Raw genomic sequence first — 27667 nt, forward strand, 5'->3', positions numbered from 1 at the left:
TACGAAGCTAACAGTAGCATGGATATGAATATCCTGATGCTAACTGGATCACCCAAAATACATACATTCAGTTGGTAATAGTGAAAAGGGGCTAAAGGGCATAAAGTACAGACATCTTTATTATTTAAATCATTATTCTGTAATTTTACTCTTGACTTATATATACGACATCAGGGGGATCCAAAACATTGTACTCACCTAAAGTTCAAATTTGGCTCTATGAATTTCAGTTGAATTGCAAATATAATACCTACCTGTAAAGTATCAGCAAATACCACAATGAGATTCTTCAGTTCCAGAACAAGGTCAGGATCATTGCAATATGACTGAAAGCGAGAAATTTTGGTTTTGTTAAAATTATTCAAAATACTGGCCATATGTTTTCAAAGAACATTAGCACAGAAGGAGGGTTGAACTCTCCAGCCTTACCTGTGTCCCTGACTGACTGCCTTGGTTAAAACAGCTTAGACTCACTTACCTTCAATGCAGTGCAGTTACATTAAAGTATTTGTTTAATTTCTTATATGAACTACCACTAACATAAAAGCTCAGAAAAAAACTAAACTAAAACATGAGATAGAATAAATGTTAGTGTTGTACTGAGATTAAAAACTAGCAAATTACATTTATTTTAATGGCATATAAGCACACATCAAAATACTCTGCTAAACCAACATCACAGATTTCGACAGGACATTCTTTCGAACACTAAGCCTGGGTCTAACTAGAATTAAAAAGCATTAGTACATCTGACGTAACACTGATGTGTAAAGTTCCTGTGATAAAACTACAGTTGCAATTTGAATTCTTCCCCATTCTTTTCTACATATACATGAGTTGTAAGATATTACATGTTAAATATGTAACTGCTACTTGCAAACATCAAAAAGAGAAAGGTAAAATTCTTCAACATTTTCTGATAGAAAAAATTATGCTCAACCAGCCTGGTAAGTTCTGAAACAACTTGCAGGCATTCTCAGCAAATAGCAATATTCCACAGGTTGCCACAGAGGAATAAGAAATATCAAGCAGCACCATTTGAGCTAGAGTTGAAATGTAACTTCAGAAGATGCACTTTGAATAAACTGAAATACTCAAATGATAGAGAATTACATTCTAACATCATGAAATTTTTTCTACTATCTTTACTAGAACATAAACATACTACTACCATAGCATTGAAGAGATAGCTTGGAGGGTTTTGCTGGTAGAGTTTATTTTGGAAACACAGCATTTGGAATGATAATTAGGAACTATTTCCTGGTGGTGCTTTCAGCGCTGAACTATTCAATCTGATCTAATGAAGAGGTCAGTTGAGACTAATGAGGAAGGATTGCAATAATAACAGCAGATTAACTCTGCATATTCTAAACTGCTGGACTAAGAGAAGTTTGGAAGACCCAGTGAGTTGTAAATCAGTGGAGGATTATGCAAATAGCCCATGGCTGTGGATCACAGCCTGATACTGTCAGGAACAACAAAAGCTTGGCAGGCTCCCTCCCAAATCTGAGCAATTTTTAATCACAAGGAAAAGAAAACACCAGAGAGGTTTAATTTTTCACTTTGTCATCATCTCAGTTTTAAATACCCAGAGCTTTTAAGTAAAAGGATTTAAACTGAAGTACTGATAAATCTTCCCACTTACCGAGTGTGTTCTCAGAACAGCAATGATCTTTGAAAGGGCCATGTTCCAGAGTTCATCAGTATAAGTTCTAGTTACCAGTCCTTGGGTTACATGTAAAATATGGTCTTCTACTACAAAGAAACTAAAACAAAGCAATCCTTCAATTAAGTTTTCAGTGACAGAGTAGAATTTGCTCTAATATTAAGAGACAAGTATAGTCAAGCCCTTCCCTATTGGAGCACTGACACTTGGGTAGATTTGGATCAGCTCTGCCCAGTATGAAGTCAAAATGAGAAAAACTTGCTTTATGCTAGCTGGAGCCCAGGTTATCGGACGGTCTTTTTGGGGTACTGTAATGGTAGGATGTGAATGCTCAGATACAGCTACCAACACCCACATCATTTATGCAGAAACTAAAGAAAGTGTTTGGACAATGGGAGAATAAAGGATGAATTAAGAATCAGTACAGTAAAACTGAAGTAAATCTCCATTTAGGAAACTTACCCTACAATTTGACTGAAGTATCTTCTATAGCCTTCTACTGTTTCATGCTTGCAGTGAAAAAGAAAATAAGTTTAGGAATAAAAATACCACTAAGTATTAGGTACAATCTAAGTCTGTGTAGAAAGTAAAGTATTGGTTACCATGCTTGATTGCGGCTGCAGAACTAGTCTCGCTTGTTTCCTTCTTTGCTTTCTGTAATAATTTTCAAATATTTCTCCATCACCCTAAAAAAACCACAAAAGTAGTTAAAACAAGGTCATTCTCTCAGTATTAAAAATCACTTATTAACCTAAGTGTAAAATAATCTGTTTTAAATTAAGACACATATTATGCATTTGTTTCTCACAGACTTCTTGCTGACATTAATGAAGTTTAAAATACATAAAATATTCAGATCACATATATGTATTTAAAAGAGAAAAATATATATAGAAAAATGTTGCTCACTTCTACATATTGTCATACAATATTATGCATTTGAATAAATATTTATGTTCATGCATAAGGCATGTTCTCTATTGTTCTACAGCTGAAACTGTGTCTTAAAATGCATCTTCAGGTTAGTCAAGAAACTGACTGCACTGCAAAGTTACAACAGCATTTCTGTGTTTATATGATACACTTGAACAATGCATGCAAGAGCTTTGCTGGAGAAAAATAAACACTGGAGAAAAATAAACAATTTATTTAATATTCACTTCTCTTTGGAATTGTTAAATACAAAGACTAATGATCTGGATTTTTCTCCTATCACAGCCCTTGAAATACAACGCCCTTCTATGCCTAATGATTACATTGCAAGGAATTCAAGTGACATCCTGGCCATCTCATTAGGATGACCATTCAGTAGAAACCATCTGTCCACTTGAAATTGGTGCTACACTGACTCATCTACCTGACACTTGTTCTGTATGTATTGGAGAAATAAAATAAGGGACATTCAACTCAGAAAAGATCTTTTTAAAGCCACCTTAATACATACCAAAACTGAGTAGATGTGCAAACATCTATAGACTGGAGAAAAATCCACAAGATCTTGAGCAGTTAAAACCTGTGGACAGGAAAAAGTTATAAAGCTTAAAACTCATAATCTGCTGATATATTACCAACAGAACTTGCCCACTTAATAAATACTTGATAAATTATCTTACTTTAAAGGAATTGCCTTGTGTCATCAACTTTAAAACTGCACGATTTAGTTAATAGACTGATAAATTTAAGATTAAAATGAATATGGAAATACACGGGGATTGAAGACAAAAGCAAGACCAAATTAAGGTCAGCAAAATTAACTACGTTGACAGATTTTATGGCTAAAAAAAACTGTTACTTTGGTAGAAAGTGGAAGGAGCTTGCATTAATGACTTCAAGAGCAACTGCATCAGTTCCTTTGCCAGCAACTTTAGGAAAAACCGTTCTATCACAGAAGCTCCCTCCTCTCTCTGCCTTACAGTATTAGATTGCATTTCTGTTGCAAAAACATTCTATTCACCGTGTTTTCAGAGCACCAAATACAAATATCTAAATATTTGCTAGTTTATTTAATCTATGGATAGTGAATATTCAGTAGCTGAAAGACTGCTAACACAAGCTAAGGTTCACAACAAAGAAACACCCACTTTAGCAACAGAGGAATATTCCAGGGCACCACATACAGTTTGCAGTGGGCAGGTAGTGTATTATGTAACTTGCAACTGAATTCCTGAATAATTACAAGTTGAATTCAGTTGAATAATTACATACTCTATTCAACTGAATGGCCCCAAACTTGACACTCTATTTTAGCATTAATGAAATTAATATTTTGCACTTTGTTTTCCTCCTCCAAATAAAGATCTGGGCATTGTCCATTGAAGATGTTCTCTTCTTATTCCATCTATATTATTCCATCTACAGACAGCACACTGCAAGTTTTGTTTGATAAAACTGCAAAATTCACTTTAAATAAGATTTAGTAAAAGGCTACCTCTTCATCATGATCATCATCTTCTTCAAGCGTTCGCTTCAATGTCATTTCATTCTTAGAGTCCAAAATTCTGCTTCTACCTAAATGCATATTCCGACCATAGTTTACATTACTATGCTTCTGAAGAGTGGTACTAAAGGTTTTCTGCTGTTGTGCCTGTTTTGAAAGTAGCACCAATTAAGAGGGATATAATTCAAATTTCATCACTTATAAATATATGCTATGTCATGAAAAAGAGGTGGTCGTATATAACGCAAATCAGTGTAATTGCAAGCTGTTTGCTCTCAGCCCACTCTGATGGTTTTGCCCTCAATTAATTTGGGATGACAAACGAATTCAACAGCTTCTTTTTGCATAATTCTTCCCTAATCCCCAGAATGCAACAGAAAAAAATGCAGAACTTATCTGTAATTTTCCCAATAATAACCTGCAAGCACATAATTAATACTCAAGTACAGTTATCAAAACAGAATTTGCCAGCTATTTGTTTTCTGTCTTCAACTAAGCCCCAGTGAACAGACAGCTGCAGAAGTCAAATGCATTCAAATGTACTGTATTGTCCATATAGCTGAAAGAAATGCACCAAGTTAGCATAGTATTATTTTGTGATTGGGATGCACAGGGCTGGCATGGGACAATAGAACGTCCAGTAGTCTTGCTGAGAGACACACTTAATTTTCATTTATACTCATCAGCTCTGCATTTTACAAGATTTTTTTTTCTGAAAGACAAAACAAAATTCTGAAAACTTTAGAAGAAAATGAGGCAGTCCAACAGTAAAATCAAATCAAAATTTTACTTGCTGCAGCAAGAAAGCTGCAGCATTCATTAGTAATACTCAATCTAGTAATAAAGAAATATCATGAACTATGTTAATTAACGAAGTTCTTGAAGAATATTTGAAGCTTTAGGTCAGTTTTCAGTAGGTAATGGGGCTGAAATCATCCTGGTATGTAGGCTTACCTGCTTCATTGCAGTTTCCCCAATTCTGTCAGAATGCTTTCTAATACTTTCTAAGAAATCCTTCAGATCTGACATAGAAATTTCTTTTATTTCTTCACGTAGTTTTGGAAGATTTTCTATCATTATTTGGCAAAATCGATATTGGCTAACTCTGGGAAGATACAGATTTTCTAGTTGTTCCATTGTCTTCAAAGCAGAGTAATATCTACAAAGAGATTAAATCAAATTACATAGCTTTCTTATCAAATTTAAATAAAATACATTCTTTGTTATATATAAGATATCAATATAATACAAGCAATCAATAGGCATCTAACGAAATTACTGAAATTAATATTAGTCAAATGAACAATGTGAAACAAAAGGTCATCAGTACAATGTTTATTTTGGGAAAATAAAAAACAGTGAGCTGTCAGAGTGACTCAGTCAAGTCAAGATTTTAAGTAGGCTTCTGTGGTATTAGTTGTATTGATCAATAGACTCCTAATGCCACATGCAGTAGCTTGTGGAATGGAGGCAGTAAAACGGTAACAACAATCTGTTTCTAGATCACTTTCATTGCTGGTGTTTAAATTAGTTTCATCTTTGAAATGCAAATTACCAGTCACTCAGTGTTGGAGTATATGCACCAAACAAAGAAAACAATCTTGGAAGTGTGTGCCTGTACGTATCTGGCTTCTTTCGACTTATGTCTACACACACATCCGTACTCACTCTCCTTTCACCACCCGTAGCTGGAAAAGACATGTATAAGCTTATCTCCAGCCTACTGTAAATGATGCATCTAATCTGCTGTTCTGACAAAATACAGTATGCCTCACCAACAAAATGATTACACTGAACAAGCTTTAAGGTCAAAGAAAGAAAAAAAACAACAAAGATCAGATTATTTTCACTGTTTTCAGTTTACTGTTAGACTATAGACTATATGTATCAGAAATATGGAAGAAATGGCCTGAGATAGAGTGTTAGTGAATAAAACACAAAGAAGTATTTCTTCTCCTGTCCATAAGATGCTGTACCATACATTAAAAGCTATTTTGTGAAAATTTTCATAAGTGACAATGAGTCTAAAAAAAATACTCCAGTTAAAAGTAAGTATAAAATATGATTCCATACTAATTTCAGAGTATTTCAAGTATTAAGAAAATAGCAAAGGTTGGTAAATGTAGGTGAAGGAGCAAAACAAGCCATATCATGTGCCATTTCAGGAAAAATGAAAAAGATTTGTTTCCATCAAATAAAACAAAGACTGTGACATTGAAAATGCTACACAATCAAGATCTGAACTCTCAGTACATTACTACAAAACACTTTGAATTAATATTACAGAAAATTTTTTTTTGGTACAGAAACTACATGTAGTAAGTAATAATTTAACTCAAGTTCTGATGAAAAAGCATTACAAATGACTTTTGTCATATTAACAAAGGTATCACAAACTCAGTTCTTGTTCTGATTTCTAAATCACTGCTGCAAAAATGTCTGGGAGATGTACTGCTATTACAAAAATGCAACACAGATGACAACCAAATGAAAAAGTCCTTTCCAAAAAATGTTAAACTAAAGGAACAATCAGATTTACAACTATGTCATACATAGCACAACACCCATTGAATCAGTAACCTGTCATCTTATTTCTTCAATAAGAATACTAAATAAATGCAATTTTGAGAACACAGATCTTCCAAATACTGACATCAACCCTATCTTTTACTACAGTTCCTTTCTGGTCTTCAGTTTCAGTTCTCTTTTACAGGTATTCTGGGCCAATACTTAATAGAACTATTTATTGACTTTAGGCCTGTAGGACATAAGTAAAGTTTTGATGCTTCCAACTGATTTGGGGCAAAATTTACAGATGGAATTTGGTTCTCCTATGCTTCCTCTTAAGTGGAGAGATGAGCACCACAAGGAGCTCTGAATCATGCCCATTCGTGGAATCAATAGCTCTCTCTATATCATTTTCAAGCGTCACATCAGCTTCTGACTGTGAAAATTTATTGAAAAAAATTAAGCAAAATAGAAGTGTACTAATTTTGAAATAGACAACCAAACTAAGAAGGCAATAAATGGAGCCATGATCATCAAAACTGTGATGACAACATTTTAAAGAGATGTGCAGGAAAGAGGTTAACTGTGGATAGGACAGCAATTATTTGTAGATGTAATTACACAGTATTCTCACCAGCCATTCAGTCTGGGAGGCTTAGAAAAACGCCTGTTTGGTTTTTTTTTTTTTTTTTTGTTGGTTTTTTTCTTTTTAGTCTATCGTAACAGATTAAGGTGAATCAATGAATGGGAAAAAGAGAAACTGATATGAGACTGTCAACTTCCTGTTCAGTTCCAAATCTTTCCACAAATACAAAGGGCAAAATCCTTATCCCGTTTTTAGCTTTTCATATTACAGCCTTGGCTCTTTCTCTTTCTTGAATTCCTTACACAATCAGAAATGCAAAATTACTGAATTATTTTGAAAATGGAAAACAGAGCATGTGCAAAGTCTCTTTAAAATGTTCAAGAAAAACTGTAAAAGTGTACTTTTCAGTTCAGGTGCTTCTTACTATTACTTTGTAGGTATAGTAGGCAAACATGTTCCAACTGAAATAAAATTCAAGCTGATGGTTCTCTTCTGTCGACAAGAAATAGCAAATTGTTAATAACTCAGTTGCAACTTAGTGTTCTATTCTGAAATAAAAGCATTTCTTAATTATTTTTTTTTTTTTTTTTTTTTTTTTAAGATTTTCTCAATAAAAGTATTTCTAAACTAAGCTAGCAATTCAGCATAGCCAGAGTATGGGAAAAGCCTTCTCTTTTATTCCAGAACACAACTGCTTTCAGAAGACTGCAAATAAAGAGGTTTCAAGTGTAAATTAGCAGCTTTTGTTTATTATATACTTGGTTTATATAAAATATACATAAGGCAATAGGAATGTTGCAGATAAGAAAGGGTCTGGGGGGGTTTGTGTGTGTGGTTTTGTGTTTTGTTGTTTTTTTTTTTAACTCGCAAATGACCAAGGGGCCCACATGGTGAGACTTCTGGGAAATAAAACCGTAATAGTATCAAAATTGTATAAAAGATTTGTATTTAAATTATACAGATCAGCTTATCAGAACACTATTGGTTTATCTGGAAGGTTTTTGACTGCTGTTTCTAAGATGGGAATTAACATAATCCATTTAAAATCCATTCTAGAGTCCCTTACTAATTATATACATATGGAGCTCAGGACCTTGCCCTTTTAACATCTGTTCTGATAAAGCACTGAAATCTTATTAATTTGAAGGTCACCTGTAAGTCAGGATTTAAGCAAAAAAAAAATTGGCATATAATTTCAAGCAATGATGTAGTTGTATATTTTGCTTTAAAAACATTCCACAGACTTAATTCGATGTTTTGAATTAAGTTTTGACAATAATATTATTATATCATACATTATCTATCATATGAATGTGAAGATTGTCTATATGAACAATCTAAGGAATTATTTCTGTTATTTCTGTCATACAAATATACCAGTCCCTTGTCTATTCTTCCGGCATAATCTTTTAAGAAAACATTCTCCAACATAGATTTTATATTATAAGCTCAGAAACTGAAAACAGAAATCTGAAACACCAATAGAGTTCATAAGATAAAAGATTGTACAGAACTGATTCATCTTGTCATCAAGACCAGAATACTATAGGATAGATTGACCTATACTAACATGTTCTCTATAAAAAAGGAAACTTCTAAAGCCAGTATGAAGCAGGAAAAAATAAGCAAACAAAATCAGAAGATTAATATTAGTGTTTTGTATGATCCAAAGAAAAAGAAAACAATTATAACTTTGAATTATTACCTGTGCACATAAAGCAAGTTATATTTTAAATGACAGAGAACTTCTAAGATTTATCATGGAATTTCATTTGAAGGCAGTTAAAAGAAATACTGTAACTTACTTAACAAAGCTCCAGGTTAAACTAGAGAAGTAAAGCTGTACAGGACAGGAGCAACTCAAATGCCATGAGTTTTATTAAGCAGAAAGCATTTACATGCACGATAACATAAAGAAATGCATATTTATGTACTAAAATTCCCTGCTAGATTAAAAAAAAAACAAAACACAACCCTTGAAATTCTTATTTAAATTTTAAGGAAAAAAAACTTAATTTACAAATTAAAAAAAAAATGTTTTCTGACTTCTGTGCTTCCTCTCAGACAAATACCATATATCCCTGCTTATTACATTTCCACTGAGCAAATATTAAATACTTTCTGTTCCCTATCAAAACAAGACAAATTTGAGGGAGTTCAACTAGAATTTTTCAATAATACTGTGAAAGAGTCAAATTCACACAGATGCTGAAGAGAAATTGCAATTGAAAACAAATCACTGCACAAACAATTTTTTTATTTACAGTTGCCTTTACAATTCAACAGTTTCTCTATGTTCTGTTTGTTTTGTGTGAAAGAAGACCTGCAAAGCCATCAATTTCAATAATTCCCAATTAGACTGTTGATCTACAGTCTCCTGAAGAAGCTGGGATATTTCTACAGATACATATAACCAAACCCAAACACAGTAGCCATGCCAAGAGAGCTGCATGAAGCATGGTGATCTTATCTCTGACTTAAAACTAAAGATGGAGAAAGTACTGCCGAAATACATAATAATCTCAACAGGTCTTTAGGAGAGCAGTGGAGAAACTACGCCTCTCCCTTGTGCTTCCTCATTTAAGACTTTAAACCCTTCATAAATCTTTCCAGCCAATTGTGTCTGTTCAGAGCAGATTCGTCAATTATTTTCTCTCACAACCATAGTTCTTGTCAACTTGTGTTATGCATGGCTCAGGAAACAGATAAATAGGATACAGAGCCTTTCACCTCTAGGTCATCAGTTCAAACATAACCCATGTTGGCAGAGACCAAAAGTTTCTACCAATCGATAGCTTTTTGGACTCCTCAGTAGATCTTCTTTCTGTCTCCATAAAAAAGAATATATTCCAGATGCCAAACCCCACATTATCTTATTAATCTGGCTGTCTTTGAGAAAACAGAATCCTAATCTTTACCATAAAATAACTACCCCCAAAAGTGTAGAGCATCCATGCTTTCTTCTTCCCTTTCTTAAGCATAAGAAATGTTAGTTTTATTCACAGCGAAAGATTTAAAGAGAGTGGAATAATGAAGTTATTACTAAAAGGCTGCAAAACAAAACAAACACAAACAAAAAGAGATTTTTTTTTTTTTTTAATAAGTACAAACGAAAGCTTAGCTGCATTAACAAACCTCACTGAAGGTTTATGAGAAAAACGATCTTTGTGCAAAATAAACTCTCCCACCATTTTGTTTTGACAGGTGTTATGAATGCTCATATCCCCAGTTGTTCCAAGAAAGCATCACAGCAAAGATTAAGAAGGTCAGTTTTTAAATTCTTCGTACTTGCACATATCAGCTACGAGGGGTGTTCTGGATGTCCTTGCCACTGCAGAATCACTTAATGATAAAGACCAAAATGCATTCATCCTTTGGACTTGTTGCTTGGTAAGCCACAAGTAAATTATCATTTGAACTAATCGCAAGTGCCGTGAAATATCCACCTCTAGCTAATATTATAGGAATTGTAAGTCACAGGCCAAGTAGTAAGTGTACTATAACTAATGAAAGAGATACTTGAGCTGTAGCAGTAGCCTGCAGCAGAACCTAAACTTTCCGTACTTTGTGTGACTTCAAGGTATGGTACACCAAAGCTACAGCATCTCCCCTTTCCCTTAGATCTTTTTATGGTATGACAATGACACGTCTAAACCCTTCAATTCAGTACACCATCACTTGACTTGTAACATTTAAGATTTCCTGTCTGGCAAGCAACTCCTTCCATGGGAAAATTATCAGATCTATACCTCCTAAAGAATGGAAATTTAGATTGAAAGAGTACTGATAATTTTTTCAAAAATCCCATGAACCAACAGTAGACTACAAACCTATTAGTAAACATGGAGTCAAAGCACTAAGAGCCATCTGCTATTTTATCTCACCAGGTGATCTTTCATGATGATGTTAGGAACTATAACATCTCTTACTGGCCAGAAAATGTTATTTGCCTTGTCTGACAGAAGAAGGGAATGGCAGAATGTAGACTCTCATCCCAGCATTTCCACATCAACAACATGCAAAATGTAGCAGATTCTGCAGACCAGGAAGGAAGTGGTGCAGCTCAGACAGCATGCTCTGCACTACAATCTCTGAGCAGAGTAGCTGGGACACTGGACTGTTTACATATTTCTTCTCAGGTGCTCCAAGAACACTGCTACAGCACACTGCCAGCTACTTTGAACTACTGCCGTGTCAGTGTCCTGTTCAGAGGAAGCAGTGTAGAGCAGTCAAGTTGATGAGATCTACCAAACTGGTTCCCATCAGCAAGTTTTGATTGTAATGCAAAAGCACAGGTTCAAATTTTTGCTGAAGCACTGATATTTCTGCAAAAGCCTCCCAGATAGCACATGTACACAAGTACCATGTAGCACACCCACTAGTGCAGAAGATGCAACACATTCGCTGCAGCTCTGCTTGATCAGCAGTGTATGGTATACCTGATGTGTTTTGGACATGTCTGCACCCAGGCTTTAGAGCTGATTTGCTCTTGCACGGCAGCTGTTGTTTAGGATTTTCAGATGTCCAGCTTTATGGCAAGAGGTGTTGGATATTCATATAATAGAAATCCAGATAAGAGAAATGCAGACATAAAGTCAAAAAGCAATTTTATATTGTTGTCTAGAATATACACATCTGACTATGCACAGACAGTTCCAAATGGAGAAAGTTAGGTCCAGACAGACTTAGTGGGAGCTTCCTGCAGTGGTGCCAGGCACACAAATACATGATGACAGCGATCACAAGTACAGCAGGGAAGAGAAAGAGCAATCAGCGTCGAAGGCTGCGTGAAAAGCAGCTGCGGGTAAGGTGGACAAGATCCTGTATAAAGCAGGAAGAAGAAAGTTGTGGCGCTGCTGGGGTGGGTGTGCATAAGATACACAATGCTGCAGCAGCAGCCCCTGGGGGACAGGGACAGCAGAGCAGCCTCAGAGAGAACTGGGAACGCTGGGGCTGCAGCAACAGTGAGTGGCTCCCTCAGAAGACGGAAAGTGAAGAAACAACAGAGGAAGAAAGTACCTATTAAAGAACATTATTCTAGAATTCTGTTTTTCAAAATGTTTGTTGTTTTTTTTACCCTTAAGACAGTCGAAAAGACACAACACTTTTTCTCCATGTCCTTCCCACAGTCTCACATACACAAAAGATCTGTGTAAATATATCAGACAAGTCTGAAGAAACATATATGGAGTGAAATGTCCTTTTCCCTTGGTTTATAAATTTGATTCAAATATATAATGACAGACTAAGCAGATATTAATGTATTATGTAAAGATCTCTATTCCCTAAGGGTCTTGTTATCACATCTTAAATTGTCTCAAATATTTTTTTTAAAAAAAGCAAACCTAAAACCCATTTTGCTTCACGTTTTATAATCATATTGTCACTGCATTTAATGCTATTCAACTAACCATTATTTTCTATAGCAATCAGTAAGCTTTTAGAAGTTCTTATATTTAGTACACTATTTGTTCACTTGTAATGGAATGGCATTCTTGAAACAGACCAGGTATTATGAAGAATGTAAGTCTATATGATAGGACTTTTACATTTATTTGTCTACACCAGTTTTTGATAATCTATCAGTTTATTTACAGAAGGTGTATTTTGCTAATAAAAATAAATTCACTCACCTTTTCACTTTCATCTGTTCTTTTAGTTTGCTGTACATTTCCAGCACTGCATAAAAACAAGCAGATTAACCCATGCATCTTATTGTGGTTTTAGTTAATAAAAAAGGAAATATAACTGAAAAGAACAAAATAAACCATGAAAAAGGGTATGCTAAATTTGTCTAATTCATTTCCTTCTACAATGGTACGAAGAACAAAGATTCTAAAATGCAGGTAAGAGAAAGAAAAAGGAACTGACCTCATAATATCTTTTAAAAGAAAAAATAACTAAGATTAAACAGAACAGCAGACAATATTTCAAGCATACTTATTCACTTACCACTACTTTATCTATTTCACAAGTCTACGATCTGTTACCACTAAATGACAACAGTACCCTCTACTGTAATCAGAATAAGTCAGCAAGACTTTACAAAAAAAATTCTCAAATCCGCAGTACCATATCCTCAAGTCCTACAAGCAGAAAATCCTTATAGAGCTGTGTGCAATCCCACAATATCACTTTTCTGAAATGTTATTTGGAGCCTTTATGCTTTATAATAAAAGACTGCAATGAACTGGAACTGAAACAAAGTACAATGTCCAAACAGAAAAATTCATAACTTTTGAAGAATTCAAATAGTTTAAAAAAATAAGGAACAAATTTATTGTTTAGCAAATTAAAAGTATGACTACAATTAAAAGTACATGTAGGTACTTCATTTGCACTATTTATATCTTTCACAATGTTTTTTCAAAAAGTGGCAAAATTACCCAATGTCAAATACTATAAATTCACAGAATCTATATGTGGACAACTTTCCAAAACATCACAATACTTTTGCTACACTGGTTTTTACAGGGCCACTACTTAAAAAATAAAATTCTTTTGTATTTTAGCCACCATGACTTACTTTTTTGTTACTATTATTATTTGTAACCATCTTTAGCCATCTGTCACTCACCTGGAAGACACAACTGTAGTTTTTCCACAACTGTTGTAATATTCCTTTGCTGAACTCTACATCGGATGATTTCCTCTGTTTGGGCTATCACCTTGGAGGTTTTTTAACAGAAAATTACAATTAAATTATGCAAACACATTTGATTTGCTACAAATATTCATAATGCCCATATAGGAAGCACCATTTTCTCACCTCTTTCCCAGCATCCTGAAGCCTTCGGTTGGTATCAGTAACTTGGACCTTAAAAATAATTTCACCTTTGTTAGACAAATATGCATATATTGCCCTGATGTGACTGCTCACCCTTGTAATCAGATCATGCTTCATGAGAAACTTGGAACAAAGAAATGCAAATTCAAATTAACTCTACAGCTTGAACTTGAACTTTTGATCGCAAAGGGCTTTCGTTAACTTCAATTACTTATGACAGTTCTTTCTAACAGATTCTGTGGCAAACTTCTCAAATTTACTTGGGATTTTTGAACTTTCCTTGTTTCTGCAGGTCTGTCAAACAATTCAAATCATTGACCCAATTGACCACTGGTCCCTTTTTGATAACCTCAATGAGCTCTATGGGCCATTCATTGTCTGTAAGAAATGGTGATTGCATTTTATGGTAATTAAACATTCATACTTTGCTGAATGCAAACACTGGGTGGTTGATTAACATCAAACGTGGAAATCTCCAAACCACAGCAACATTTTAATGCTGCAGGTGCAGGCAAAGCTCGACCTCAGATTTTCCCACATAGTAAGTGACTCATTAGGTCATCATAATAAGGAAGCACATTCTAGTTTATTAAAAATCTCATTAATTTCTGAACAAAGATGCTCAATGACCTCATTGACGCTGTATTTGGTCTCTTGTTATCTGAATATCCTTTATATAATGCTCTTCTAATCATAACCTCTGATGAACTATACTCTTTCTGTCTGGTGTGCATATTTTGCTCTCAAAAGTGTAAAGAGAGCTAAAAGGGACGGATCTCATAATTCACTATAATGCATTCTGATTTGTGAGTAAATCTTAGTTCTCGTTTCTAAAGAAAACTACTAACTCCACCTACTCTCCTACTCATTTACAGTGTAAATAGAACATATTTTTCAGGGATAATTGCAGTCGTCTTACTATTCTAATCAAAATTTGAAACTTTCTAAGGTCTGACATGTAAACACATGATTAGAAAAAGCAGACCTACATAAGAAATTATGGTTTTGCCAATACTTTGCTATTTGTTGCCATGTGAGAAAGCCTCTAGAAACCACAAAACTATTTTGCTACCATTTTCTGCAAGTGCATGAGAAAATGAGAATTAGACCTAATAAAATATTTAACTTTAAAATAAATGCATTACTGCCTCAGACAAAACAGTATTCATCATAAATCCTACAAATTCCACTTTTAAAAAGGTTTCAAATAACAGAATGTTTGTGATAGGTCATGAAAATTCTATTTCTTCAGTAGAAAAGTTGAGTCCCTCCTTTTTTTTTTTTTTTAATTTAAAATTCAAAGTCAATAATATAAAACCCTGACAAACTAGCTCCTTACCTTTAATTTTTCTGCATCAGCTCTAACTTTAAGAAGTTCTGTGATAGCATCCACAAAGCCCTGATGGTGAAAATTGCACATCTTCTCTATCTCCCTGTCATGGTTACGTATGCAGGCATCTAGTTTTTCCATAAACCTCTGATGTGCATTTGGTTGGTCATCATATACAGACCTGTTAAATACAAATAAGAAAATCAAAGTTTACTTCCTCCCCATCACTTAAATGCAGTACGCAAGAATCTTTATTGAAATCTCTCTTAGAAAAAAAAAGTAAAAGCATGCAAGCTTGATGTTATGGTACCATTATTTGTGATGCATTCCACCAAAATCAGCATTAAAACAAAGAGGTAGTACAAAACTGAGAACTGAACCCAGCCCTTACGGCATTAATCCAGGTACTTAACCAGTTACATCATGGTTGACCTCAGCCTCACTGGTCTGTTGTTTATGCCCTAATGCTCAAACACAGATACAAAAGATTGTTTCTCTGACCACCTCAAATGGCATGGATCGCTTTTCTAACAAATTCCACTTTTCCCTAAATATAAGAAAGTGCAAACGTACAAATCTAACACTTCTAAGAGCAGAGTTATCCAACTGCATCCATGTCAGATGCCCCCAGCCAAAATGTCCAGAGCAGCTGCCAGAGCCAGGCCTGTCTGCTCCCAGAGCAGCCTCTGTACCACCCTCCTCCAGCACCCCAAACATGCCCGAGGGCAAAGAGAGAGAAAGAGGGAACTGCATGGGAAATCAAAGGTACAAAGTCTCCCTGGACAGGGAGCATTCAATAATAAAATAAAAAACAGGAGCGTGAAAATCTTGAAATTGCATTTTTTTAGCCTCTAATCTCCTCCATTATTACAAAGATTTCTCCATAAATCTGTAAGGCAAAGCTGTTTAAAAACAAATAAATTGAAATCTGAAGACAGAGGAAAAGGAGGCTGAAGTTCCAATGGAGTTGATGCTGTCTGTATCAGATTTTGGTCTGAAGTTTAAGAGCCAGAGAACAGTGAGCCAAAGCCCCCAGAACTGCTGAGCAGAGGGAAAGACATCCAGGCCTGGAGCTCCAAATATGGAAAGGCTACAGAGTGTTGGAGCAGGTCCAGAAGAGGGCCACAAAGATGGCCAGAGGGCTGGAGCACCTCTCCTATGAAGAAAGGTTGAGGGAGTTAGATTTGTTTAGCTTGAAGAAGGGAAGGCTTGGAGGGCTTCTTGTAGCCTTCCAGTACTTGAGGGGAGTTTACAGATAGGAGAGACTGACTTATTACAGTCTGATATTGATAAGACAAGTAGAATGGCTATCAAGTAAAAGAGGAGAGGTTTTGGTTAGACGTTAGAAAGAAATTTTTTACTCAGAGGATGGTGAGGTGCAGGCACAGGCTGCCCAGAGAAGCTGTGAACACCCCATCCCTGGAGGCACAAAATCTGGGTCAGATGGGGTGCTGGGCAGTTTGATCTGGAGGGTGGCACCCAACCCATGGCACAGGGGTTGGAACTGTGTGGTCCTTAAGGTCCCCTCCAACCTAAGCCATTCTGTGATTTTATGATCTACAATTCTATGAAAGCACTTTCTTTTCTACCTTCTCACAGAAGTTTGACTTCCCACAGTCTTCAAGATCCTCTGTTCTAAACAGACAGCTGAGTTCTGCCAGTCCCTGGTCATCAGTGCCTGCTCAACAACACTATGACAGAGTGCCTGGTAAGAACCTGACCTTTCACAGAAGATTAAAACACTCCTAAATACATTCTTGATGCTTTTTTAGTTCCTTTTGACCTTGGGCAATATACTGAGAGAAGGAATTGAATCTGGAGAAGTAAGGAAGGCAACAAGCTGTCCCCCACAGCAAAGGAAGAAAGCCAGTTCCTGAGAGCCTGCTTGCTTACAAATATTCTCTTAGAATAAAATCCACACAGTAAAATATTCCTGCTTGCCTGATGAATCAATCCCTGAAAGCCATGGATTATCCTCCTTTGCTTATGATAGGAAAATAAGGGTAACGTGCTGAAAGGTGGGCTCCTTCCTCCTAAGTGCACCAGAGGAAAATGCACAGCTGCTGACCTGTGAAATGGTTCACAAAGGGGAAAATGCCCCTGACCCTTTCTGCCACTGCAGTGTGATAAGACAGCTGGAAGGAGCACAGTGTGACAAGCAGGCAATCTCCCCCTGTGGTGCCTGGCAGGCTGCCTGCAAGAGACACCTCGCATGCCCAGAGCGGCTGGGCCATGAGGACTGTGGTTGGAGATGAGGAGTGACCCCAGCTGCCAGCAGGAACACTCACGCCAAGGGCAAGCACTCGTCAGAGTGGGAAGCAGAACTGGCTATGGTAATGAAAAGTGCCAGGTGTATTCCTATTAAGTGAGCTCATTGGGCAGGTTGTTGGCATCTGAGGAAACGAGGAGAGACATGTAGGCTGTATCACTTATACCTTCAGAAGAATGGAGAAGGGATGAGAGAAAGGTGTGACAACTGATGTTGAGTGCTCTGAAACGCCACAAGCTGGTTGTATGAGCATTGCTAGAAGAAAAGGTCAGAGGTGCTGAAACCTGCAGGGTGGGCACAGAGGGACACCCACCTGCCCCAGAGTGCCATTTCTGGAGCAGAAATAAAGAGTAAAAGGACTAGAGGCACCTGACTGAGCCTTCAAAGATACTGTGCACGCACAAGTCCTCCCTGCATGGGCCACATACAATGTCCATGCCGGATGCAAAACCAAAATGAGAAAAAAACTCTATTTGTTGCTACTTGCCTCCAAGTTTAGGTCTCCTTACACTGTTCTCAAAGAAAAGTGGAAAAAGAGTATCACTGTCACAAAAGTAGAATTGTATCAGTGTGTACTCACACTCTTCAACATACTCATAAGTGAAAACAGTAGTAAAACACCACAAGCCAAATATACCTAAAATGAGAACAAGACTGTAAAAAGATGCCACCAGGGGAACTCCACCACTGGGTTTGTACTGCCTGAGTGTCTGCTTGTGGTCATAGCAGTGCCTTTGGATTTAGCTGCTCCCTGGTGTTCTGGGGCTTTCCAGTAGCTGCAGTTCAACACTCCTGATACTTTTGCATCACATTCAAATCTACCATCACTGGCAGACATGTTTATGAAACACTGAGTGACATAATTAGCTTGCTATCAGATTTCTTATGCATTTAAAATGTTATCAAATAACTCCAGACAACACAAATTCTGGAACTGCATACAGTGTAGCAAAGGCTGTGCAGTATTCACCATTATAAGAATCAGTATTTGTTATTTTTTCTTAGTATTAAAATTAAAACTTACATCTCAGGGTAATGAAAATAAAAATGTACTGATTGTTAATTCACAAAAGTATTAACATAATATTTAATTCGAACCCGTAAGTGCTTAAAATTACAAAATAATAATAATATTCACAATTAATGCACTGCCTTCACCAATACCTACTGTATTAAAACAGTAGTTGCTATTTTATGTTGTACATAATACTGCTTTCTGGAAGGACGCGAACTAAAGATGACCTAATTGACGATCTACGATCTGAACTTGGATTTCGACAGAGCTCCTTGAGATTCACCAATGATACACATTCCACGTTCATTACCTATGTCAAGAGCTCCACCTGGTGGAGTAACAGTAACACATCACCCTCCCGCAGCACTCCATGGAAAACAAAAAATCCTGAGACAGAACTGCTTATGTTTGAAAGGAAAAAAATCAGCACTGTTACTAGGAAAATAAATAAATAAATAATCACACTTTGAGTCACAAATCTCTGAGATCCACGGGAAGAAAGAAAAGGAATTAAAAAGTTCACCAACTTTCTCAGTGCTTTGTACTCTTAGGACGCATACAGATTTCATCTGCCTGCTATTTCCGAGGCTTCAGAAATAAGTCTGACCAAAAGCACTGCCCTTTTTAAAAGTATACACCTACTTGAGAGAGCCATCCCATTTCTGTCCATGGGCAGAAATTATACGTCTACTCAGAACTGTAAACAGAACTGAATAACGTGTGCCTGATTCACCCATCAGGCAATGTTACAAATGCTAGACTGTGGTTTGTTTTCTATTCTGCAGCTTATTTTCCCCACACACATTTCAAAAATGACCTAGATCTAGCTAAATGAAGTCATTACTAACTGATAGCCATTAATCTGAAGATTAAGGCACTGCAAACAATCCTGATAACAATTCTGTGCGTTTCCAATTAAACAGTCCTGCTGATAGATGGCCGCACTGCAATAAACCAGAAAGAAATGGAGTTCTGCAAAAAGGAATGCCTGCAATTCTACCTGCCATTATGCCTGCCCTAAAAACATCTATCTTTATGTTGCTTCACATATTTCAGAATAAAGTACCTTAAAAAGGGCATAAGCACATCTAGGCTACCAAACATATTTTACATGTGTAACATCTAGTTCTTTCAATCTTTGTCTACATTTACACACTTCTGATGGGAAGAGCAGGGCATCCATGAAGAGCGCAAGCAGAAGTGGAGAATGTCTTTCTGTTAATGAGAGTAGCAGGTTATTTCTTCCCAGAACTCAATATGCAGATGGTTCTCTGACTCATCTCAACAACTGGACAATATGAGTCACATATGTGTTGTTAGTGGCAGGTACAAGATAGTGCAGAAAGTACTCAAAAGAAGAAAAAAAAAAAGAAAAATAAACCAGGGAAAGTCAATTCTCGAGGCAGCTTAACCTAATTTGTTTTCAAGTATCATACCTAGGTACAGGTTAGCATACTGCAGTAGTGCAGGTTATTTTAATAATTCAGTGATCACAATGATTAAAGAAAGAGAAAGATGTCTCCGTCGCTCACTCAATATTATTGCAGTAGGGATATTTTTGCCTAGGTCCTTTCTTACCGGCTGAACTGAAGGCACAAAGGTGACACATACATGAATTGAGTTATTAATAAATAAATGATGGAGAATTTTCAGATACACAACCATCTACCATTGAAGACAACTAAACAAGTTTACTGGACATCCTACTAACAACCATAAAGAAATTCTTAGCAATTTTATTTTCGGAACTGAAGCACACAATGTAAAACATAATTCAGTGCATCCTATATTGAAACTATGTGCGTTTATCTGCAAAAATCGATTGTAACACCAGAGGGCACCATTCAACACACACGCAAAAAAAAAAAACAAATCCTGCCATCTACTGAGCAAAAACAGTCATCTCCAGAGAGCTAAAACTCAGCCAACACTCATAAAGACTAACCTGCCACGAATCTCACCTGACTCTTTATAATAAACAAATAAATAAGTAATTCTCATATTATCTGATCTATAATAATACCAATTTCCATACCTACTCATTGTCACTCGAAGATGCTATCAAAAACCTCTTCACAAATGGTTACAGTATAGTTTAAAAAATATGTTTCTGCTACAGATGTATGCAGATAATTTCTGTAGGTGCAACCAGGATGCAATCTATTAAATGCCCAACTGCAAACCGGATTAAAAGAATAACAGCACAGGGTTTTGTTTTGTTTTTTAAAGTTACAGTTTGAAGAATGGTCATAGGTTAATTTAATACATTGACAGGACTGCTGGGCTTGTAAGTATAAAAGGAGAGGAGACAAACAATACTTCTGAGTATTCAGCAAACACCCCAAACTTCCTTTTCACAACACATACCTGGTTTTCACCTCTACACCAGCTTACCACCACGGAGTGAGGATAATCAGAAATCCAAACAACACAGCTTCCACTGCAATCTATCTGGTGGGAGTTTAGCTTGGAAGAGTGAATTACAAGAGTAATCAGAATGAAGCAATTTTTTCCTTATATTTATGGCAATAGATATAACTTTATAATGGTAGTGAGAACTGCCCAGGTATTCAGTCTTCAGGCAAAAGTGAACTTGAAAAGGGGAAAAAAAAACCAAACCATAAAACAAGTAACAAAAAAACATCACAAGCATTATTTCTTGAAGTTATGTGGTCTTTTTTGCTTGTTTGTTGTTTAAACAGGTAATGATTTGACTTTTAATAACTACACATTCAGAATAAATATCTCTAAGCTTATGCAGCACTACCTTAAGTTTGAGTGAACAATTCTCTTCCTAGTAATGAAATCATTTATAATAACGTGCTCTCACAGCATTAAAGAGGAGATAGACTATGCAAAAAATAGCAAAAATTGATGTCAACAAAGAGAGAAAATCCCACGTATTTACAAGGGGTAGACCGTGGAAATGCAGAGTAGAGTTTGATGGCAGCATGGCTCGGGTAGAGCTCTGGAGTAAACAAAAGGCCTAAAAGTGTGAGTCTCTGTTACAAATGCTCAGGTATGAAACACACCAGAGGTCTCAAATACTTTCAATTCTTATTTTGAGCAAGGACCATCCCTCAGACCACAAGCACGATGCTCTCCCTCACTTCTGCTTGGCACTGAGCTGAAATACCTACGCCAACACATAACTATCAGAAAACTACAATCCTAATTCTCCACACACCAAACTTTCTGCTCCTAATTTCTGTCCCATTCAGTTTCAAGGCGGTTAGAAAGCCAACAGATACTGCTGATGAAAGAATTCATAAAGCTGGGTCCAGCATGAGGAGCAAGGCTGAGGTTGAAGCTCAGCTGTTGGGACAGCAGAGCTGTCAGTGCTGCAGGTCATCACCAACCAATGTCTGCTGCTGCCATGTTCACCCCACGCCCAGCCCATCCCGTCCCATTTCTAGGAAGAATTGCACATTCCCCACCCATTCCTGCATTGCTACAGTCTTTCATTTCCTGATTGCACAAGACAAATGAAGCAATTCAAACTGTATACACGTGTTCCTGTCAGTGTACTGATAACTGTCCAGTAGGTGTTACATCTCCATGAGTGCTGTTACAATAATGGGAATCACACCTGCACAATAGTTGTACAAGTCTGACTTAAGCTGTGCAACTTCTAGAATTGCAAAGGATGCAACAGAAACATTCACTTGTAGAACTTCAGATTTAAAAACGCGGCGGGGAAATAATTTTAATTGATCAAAGTGAGCAGTTAAATCAAGTCACACACACACAAAAAAAGAAATTCAGGCACACAATTTGTATTCCATTTTTCAAAGCAGTAATTAACGCACACAAAGAATCCTCAATCTAACAGATACAAATAAACCAACCCCCACATGAAGAAGCAGCGCTTGTGGAAAATCATGTTTTTAGAATTAACTGCTTGCTGCCAAAGCTAATTTTGTATGGCGATCAGAGATGCTCCCAACTAACTCCTATAAACACACTGCACAAAATGGCCAAGTAGATGAGAGAGAGAATACAGCTGTAAAATAGTATTTACAATTCAAATTTGCACAATGAGTTCAGTGGGATCCATGCAAGCACACACACAAAAAAAACTGATCATGCAAATTAAGACTTTAAAACAGAACAGCCATTTTGACTACAACCGTGGCATCCCTAAACACGACCCTACAACACATGTTCAGCTTAAGCTGCAATTTCACAGGAAACGCTGCAGAAATTTCCTTTGTCTGGCAATATATAAAGATATTTTGTGTTTATACAAACTACAAACTTTGTATGGGTTTTTCCATGGAGTAATTTCATATAGGTTGCCATGTACACCCTTAAAAAGCTTTATAAAATAATGTCCAGGTGTTTCCTGTAATTCAACTTGAGTTATGGCAATAAGCACATTTCTTAAAACCTAACCAGACTTTCTTTGCCAGACACTACCTAGGGTCCAGTTCTACCATCCTTATTTATAATCACCTCTCAATGCACTATTTAAAAGATCTTATTACATGCCAGAACAATGCAGAATCCAAGCCCTCGCCTAATCAGAGAAAAGATTTTATTAATCTTAGTTTAGCTGGTATGCTTCACTTGCCTGGTTTTCCTGTATGTGCAATTTCTGTGAATTGTTCTCACTAATAGTATCCTGTTTCTATGAGCAGGAAAGGGCTGAGTACAGTTTGTTAGTTAACATTACTTCCTATAACCAGGGTCCACATTCTGTGGCAGCAACACTACAGCAGTCATTGTTCACCCTGGATAAGCAATGGAGCACACCGATGGCTGTTAATGGACATCCTCTGCAGCAAAACAAGAGCTGATAATCAGCAAACCCAGATTTGCAATAGACTTCCTCCTTCCTGTTTTTACACTGCTGACCAAGGAGATGCCGCTTCCTGCTGAGCCTTTGTGCTACTTACTGATGTATGAAGCAAGAAACTGAAAAACAAGTGCTGTGCTACTTTTTTTTTTTTTTTTCTTTCAAATTTGAGTTTTAATGGTAGATTTACAAAAAAAAAAAAACAAAAAAAACAAAAAAAAAAAACACAAGGCAAAGAAAGTGAGTGGAGTTGGCACTTTGGTACTGCTGACATGCAGCAAAATGCCAAGTCTGGCCATCTGCTTCACATATCATTCAAATAATACAGTGAACGTAGCTGGAACTGATGCTATTTCATGGAAAATATAACCAGAAACAAGTCCATATATATCAATATTCTTATTTTCCCTTTTTATTTCCACAGACCATAACAGTAATTGATCACTCTGAAGAGAAATGGGGAATTTACCTAGAAATGACAATTTGAACTTCTGGGATGTTTTTAAAGGTTTGATCAGACTTCTGTTGTGCATGTCCCAGAAACTGTCAGCCATCTCCTACAGCTCACATGTCATCTGTATCTGGGATGCTTTATACGTAATCTACAAGATAACTACATACCAATTGTTTTTGTACAGCCTTCATGACACATACAAAGATTGAACAGAGCATTTAAAGTAACAAAGGCCCACTGACATAACTAATATGCCTAAGTAACTTGCTTCAATTCATTTTGAATACCAGTGCCACACAGATGTGAATATATTTAGAAATAAGAAGTTCCAGACTAAATAAAATATCCAGTAATGTAACTTTCACAACAATTTGATTAAGAATGGATTTTATTCAATATAAAAAGAACAGATGATAACTCTTAAATGTATCACATTAAATGTATAATTAAAGCATACATTTTCCAATAATTTGATATTATTTGTGTTAACTTTATGAGCTCACATAGCCTACAAGTAGGACATAAAATTTTGATTTTTCTCACACAAATCCACAAGCTATGCTACAATCCTGTTACAAGCACATCTCCCAGGTCACTGAAGAAAACGGAAGATGACTTTTGAGAAGCCTGTGTAATTCCAAAGCCCATCTTTCTGTTGGGAAATATTTTGTATATGTATGTGTATGTGTTACCTGACTTTACTAATATTTGATAAGTTCCTCCAATACTCTATCTTCTTGACAAACAGACTAAGTGGCAGAAAAATTTGTTCAAGGCTTCAGGAAAGCTAACACTGGCAACCTCACATTAATGCCATTTTTGAGAGAAGATGGTGCATTTTGGTCACCTGGTTATAATTCCTTCAGTTTAAAAAGCAACATAGCACAAAACAATAAGAATTACATTAACTTCATGCTGAAATTAACCTAAAAACAAAGCTAAAAAAAAAAAAATGCTGTCTCACTGATACCAGTGGGATAGTGACAGCCCACAAGCACCCCTAGGCATAAGGAAGTTGGCAAACTGAAAACCCCCGTGACAGCTGCTACCAACAGAAAAACCCAACGCTCTGTGACAGAAGGAGAGCAGAGGATATCGACACTCAACCACACGATACTTGGATGTTTGAAGCTGAAATGTCTCAGGAGACCCCTTAGATATATGTACTACAGCATAGGCATCATTCTGTACTGCTCTGATTAATGGAGAATTGCAAGACTTGCGCTCAATGCAGTTTTGCAAGTAAATTTACTTTCTCTGAGACAGTGAAAATATCACTTAGTTGCAATTAATATTAAAAAAAAAAAATAAAATCCTTGCTCTCTTCAGGTCACCTAAACCAAACACATAAGTCGGAGGGTGATGCACTCTAATACAAACCTGCCCTTCCCTTCTTCACCCCTCCTCCAGCCATGAGGCCCCCGACTGCGCTGTGTTACTGGCAGGACAGGTCCGCGGCAGCTTCTGCACAGGACCCAGCCAGTCAGGAACACAAATAACTCCTCAGCACACACAGACAAGATGAGGAAAAGACATGTTGCTGAGCAGACTTCAAGGGGAACATCAAACCGACCATGATGTCATTGTTTTACCAAGGTCTGCAGTGACAGGGATAAGGTTTGGGCATTTCATTCACTGTCAGATAGTAGCCAGAGAGACTGGCAGCACCTGGATGATATAGCTAGCCATAGCAAGTCCTTAAGTAAGATAAGATCTAATTTGACTATTTGATGTCAATGCAAAACTAGCTTGATGTTTTTGAACAAGTTAGAACTGAATATTGTACTACAGCACATTGAAATATTTTCCTATTTGCACACCCATTTCTGGCATTATTTAAGAAAGATCAGTCCTCATAGATTTCCACATTATTTCTGAAGTATAATGTGTGATGTAGAATGTGAAAAAACCCACTGAACTGCATGTAGCTGCTATAGCTGCAGCTTTATATGTGCAAATACTCTAGAACTTACGGGTCAAAAAGAGGCTTATGTTTAGTTGTCAGGTAGACAGCTGCACTGAGAAAACTGCAAAGTCACAGAGCAATGGTTCAGAAATGCACACAGAAGGCTAGAGAACAGCGCATGCCACTGGCTTCCAAAAAAGAAAAAAAAAAGAAAAAAAAAAGAAAGAAAGAAAAACCAGATGAACCACAAATATTGCAAGAGAGTGCCCATATGACTGATATTTGTGTAGGATGTAAAATTAATGCACCTCCTATGCATATTGCAGGTCCAAACATCTGGGTCAACAGACACTACATAAAATCAGCTTGAGGAATAATTCGGTAAAGAAGCTACCTAAATAACAGACGAGTTTCCTGAATTTAACAATGTAACAGTGAATAGGCTATGACCATGGTCAGTCAGGTTAAATTCAGATGAGACATGATGTGACAGACCACAACAGCCACCTATTAAGTACACCCCTGTGGATCTGTCAGCAGATGATGTCTTTCTTTTAAAAACTTTCAGGTATTTTGAAACATGTTTCCTGAACATAGGAACAATTTCAAGCTCTTTGGTAATGCTCATGGAATTACAGAGAACTCTTTCAAAAGCATTCTTCTCACAGGTTAGGGGTTAGGTCGAAGCCTCACTCAGCAGTTCCCATTTGGAAAACACTGCAAGGACTGAGTCAGGAGCTGACGCATAAACACTTACAAAGATTGAGATAACCTGATTTGCAGACACATATTTCATGACAGACTTAATCAGCATGGAACATAAAGATTTTTGTACAACCAGAAATGCGATGCAGACGTGATTATCCACCAGTTTCAGGCTTTGTAAAAGCAAAGCACTGTGCTGAAACTTGCAGCAATTGAAGTGAATCCTCACCTTCTAAAGATCTTACATGCAACCAGTGGCAAATCTGAAGAATTTCTGAAATATCAGGCTAGCCTACAGAATAAAGAAAAAACTGCAGTTCTACCACTGAATATATAAATGAGAAATAATTAGCCCATAGCATACAGTATTATTATGCTGTTCTCATGCTATATAATGGGCTAGTGACCAAAAAAATATTGTTCCAAAAAATACATATTGTGACAATCTTGTTCACACAGATATTTGCTTTATCCGTCTCTTCCCTTTCCACTTAAATACTCTGAATATTACCCTGCTCCAAGCGCAAAGCTCGCAGCAAACACAACACAGGCAAGCCACTGGTTTACCAGGACACCTCCAACCCAATGAGGAGGCAGTTCTCTTCACTTTACAGACCCAGCTGCAATGTACAAGGTAGCTACTATAATAAAGATAAACTGATACATACATATATATCAAAGCATGCTCTACGACCTGATCCAGAAGTTAGAGCATTCCTGAAGACACGGACCAATTCTTGAACCAGAAAAATAGCTTATAACACTGTGAAATATCCTATTTTTTGAAATTAAGATACATTATTAGACCAATTCAGTTCTGATTCAAAACGCTGGCTGATGACCTAAGAGTGCTTTTGCATTTGCTCTGCATTAAGAACAAGACTGAGTTACAGACAAGAAGAGAATTGCTGCCTCATAACCCAAAACCAAAATATGAGAACACAGAAAAATGCCTTTAGATAACAATACCTGACAAACACAACCATGGGGCAAAAATGAGGGCAACCACATTTTGCCATTGGATAACCACACTGCAAATCCCAGCAGCCCAAAGGCAAGCACTCAGAAAATGCATTTCCCAGCCTGAGAGTGTGTAATGCTGCTCTGCTTCCAATAGCCAGAGAAATCACTCACCCTGCTTGTACTGCTGCTTACCACCTGTGCTGCTAGAGACAGAACCACATAGCCAAAGTGTGCCTACCAGTG

The 27667-nt window shown here is 36.7% G+C and overlaps 1 protein-coding gene across 2 annotated transcripts in view; it reads right to left on the reverse strand.

Moving 5' to 3' along the window:
* Positions 1–27667, reverse strand: part of EXOC6 (exocyst complex component 6) — a gene marked incomplete at both ends in the record, with an annotated part of 81720 nt that overhangs the window by 49884 nt on the left and 4169 nt on the right. Inside the window, 11 exons of one of the 2 annotated variants that reach the window (XM_079536177.1) lie at positions 255–326; positions 1646–1766; positions 2129–2175; positions 2269–2352; positions 3111–3179; positions 4095–4250; positions 5058–5262; positions 12831–12876; positions 13775–13865; positions 13967–14014; positions 15324–15495. In XM_079536177.1, coding sequence (XP_079392303.1) covers positions 255–326; positions 1646–1766; positions 2129–2175; positions 2269–2352; positions 3111–3179; positions 4095–4250; positions 5058–5262; positions 12831–12876; positions 13775–13865; positions 13967–14014; positions 15324–15495 — 1111 coding nt within the window. Of the gene's footprint in view, positions 1–254; positions 327–1645; positions 1767–2128; positions 2176–2268; positions 2353–3110; positions 3180–4094; positions 4251–5057; positions 5263–12830; positions 12877–13774; positions 13866–13966; positions 14015–15323; positions 15496–27667 lie in introns of those variants that run through there. The other variant, XM_079536178.1, reaches the window with a different exon arrangement.

The sequence above is a fragment of the Tetrao urogallus genome (genome assembly GCF_951394365.1).
Source record: "Tetrao urogallus genome assembly, chromosome: 5".
Classification (NCBI taxonomy): Eukaryota; Metazoa; Chordata; class Aves; order Galliformes; family Phasianidae; genus Tetrao; species Tetrao urogallus.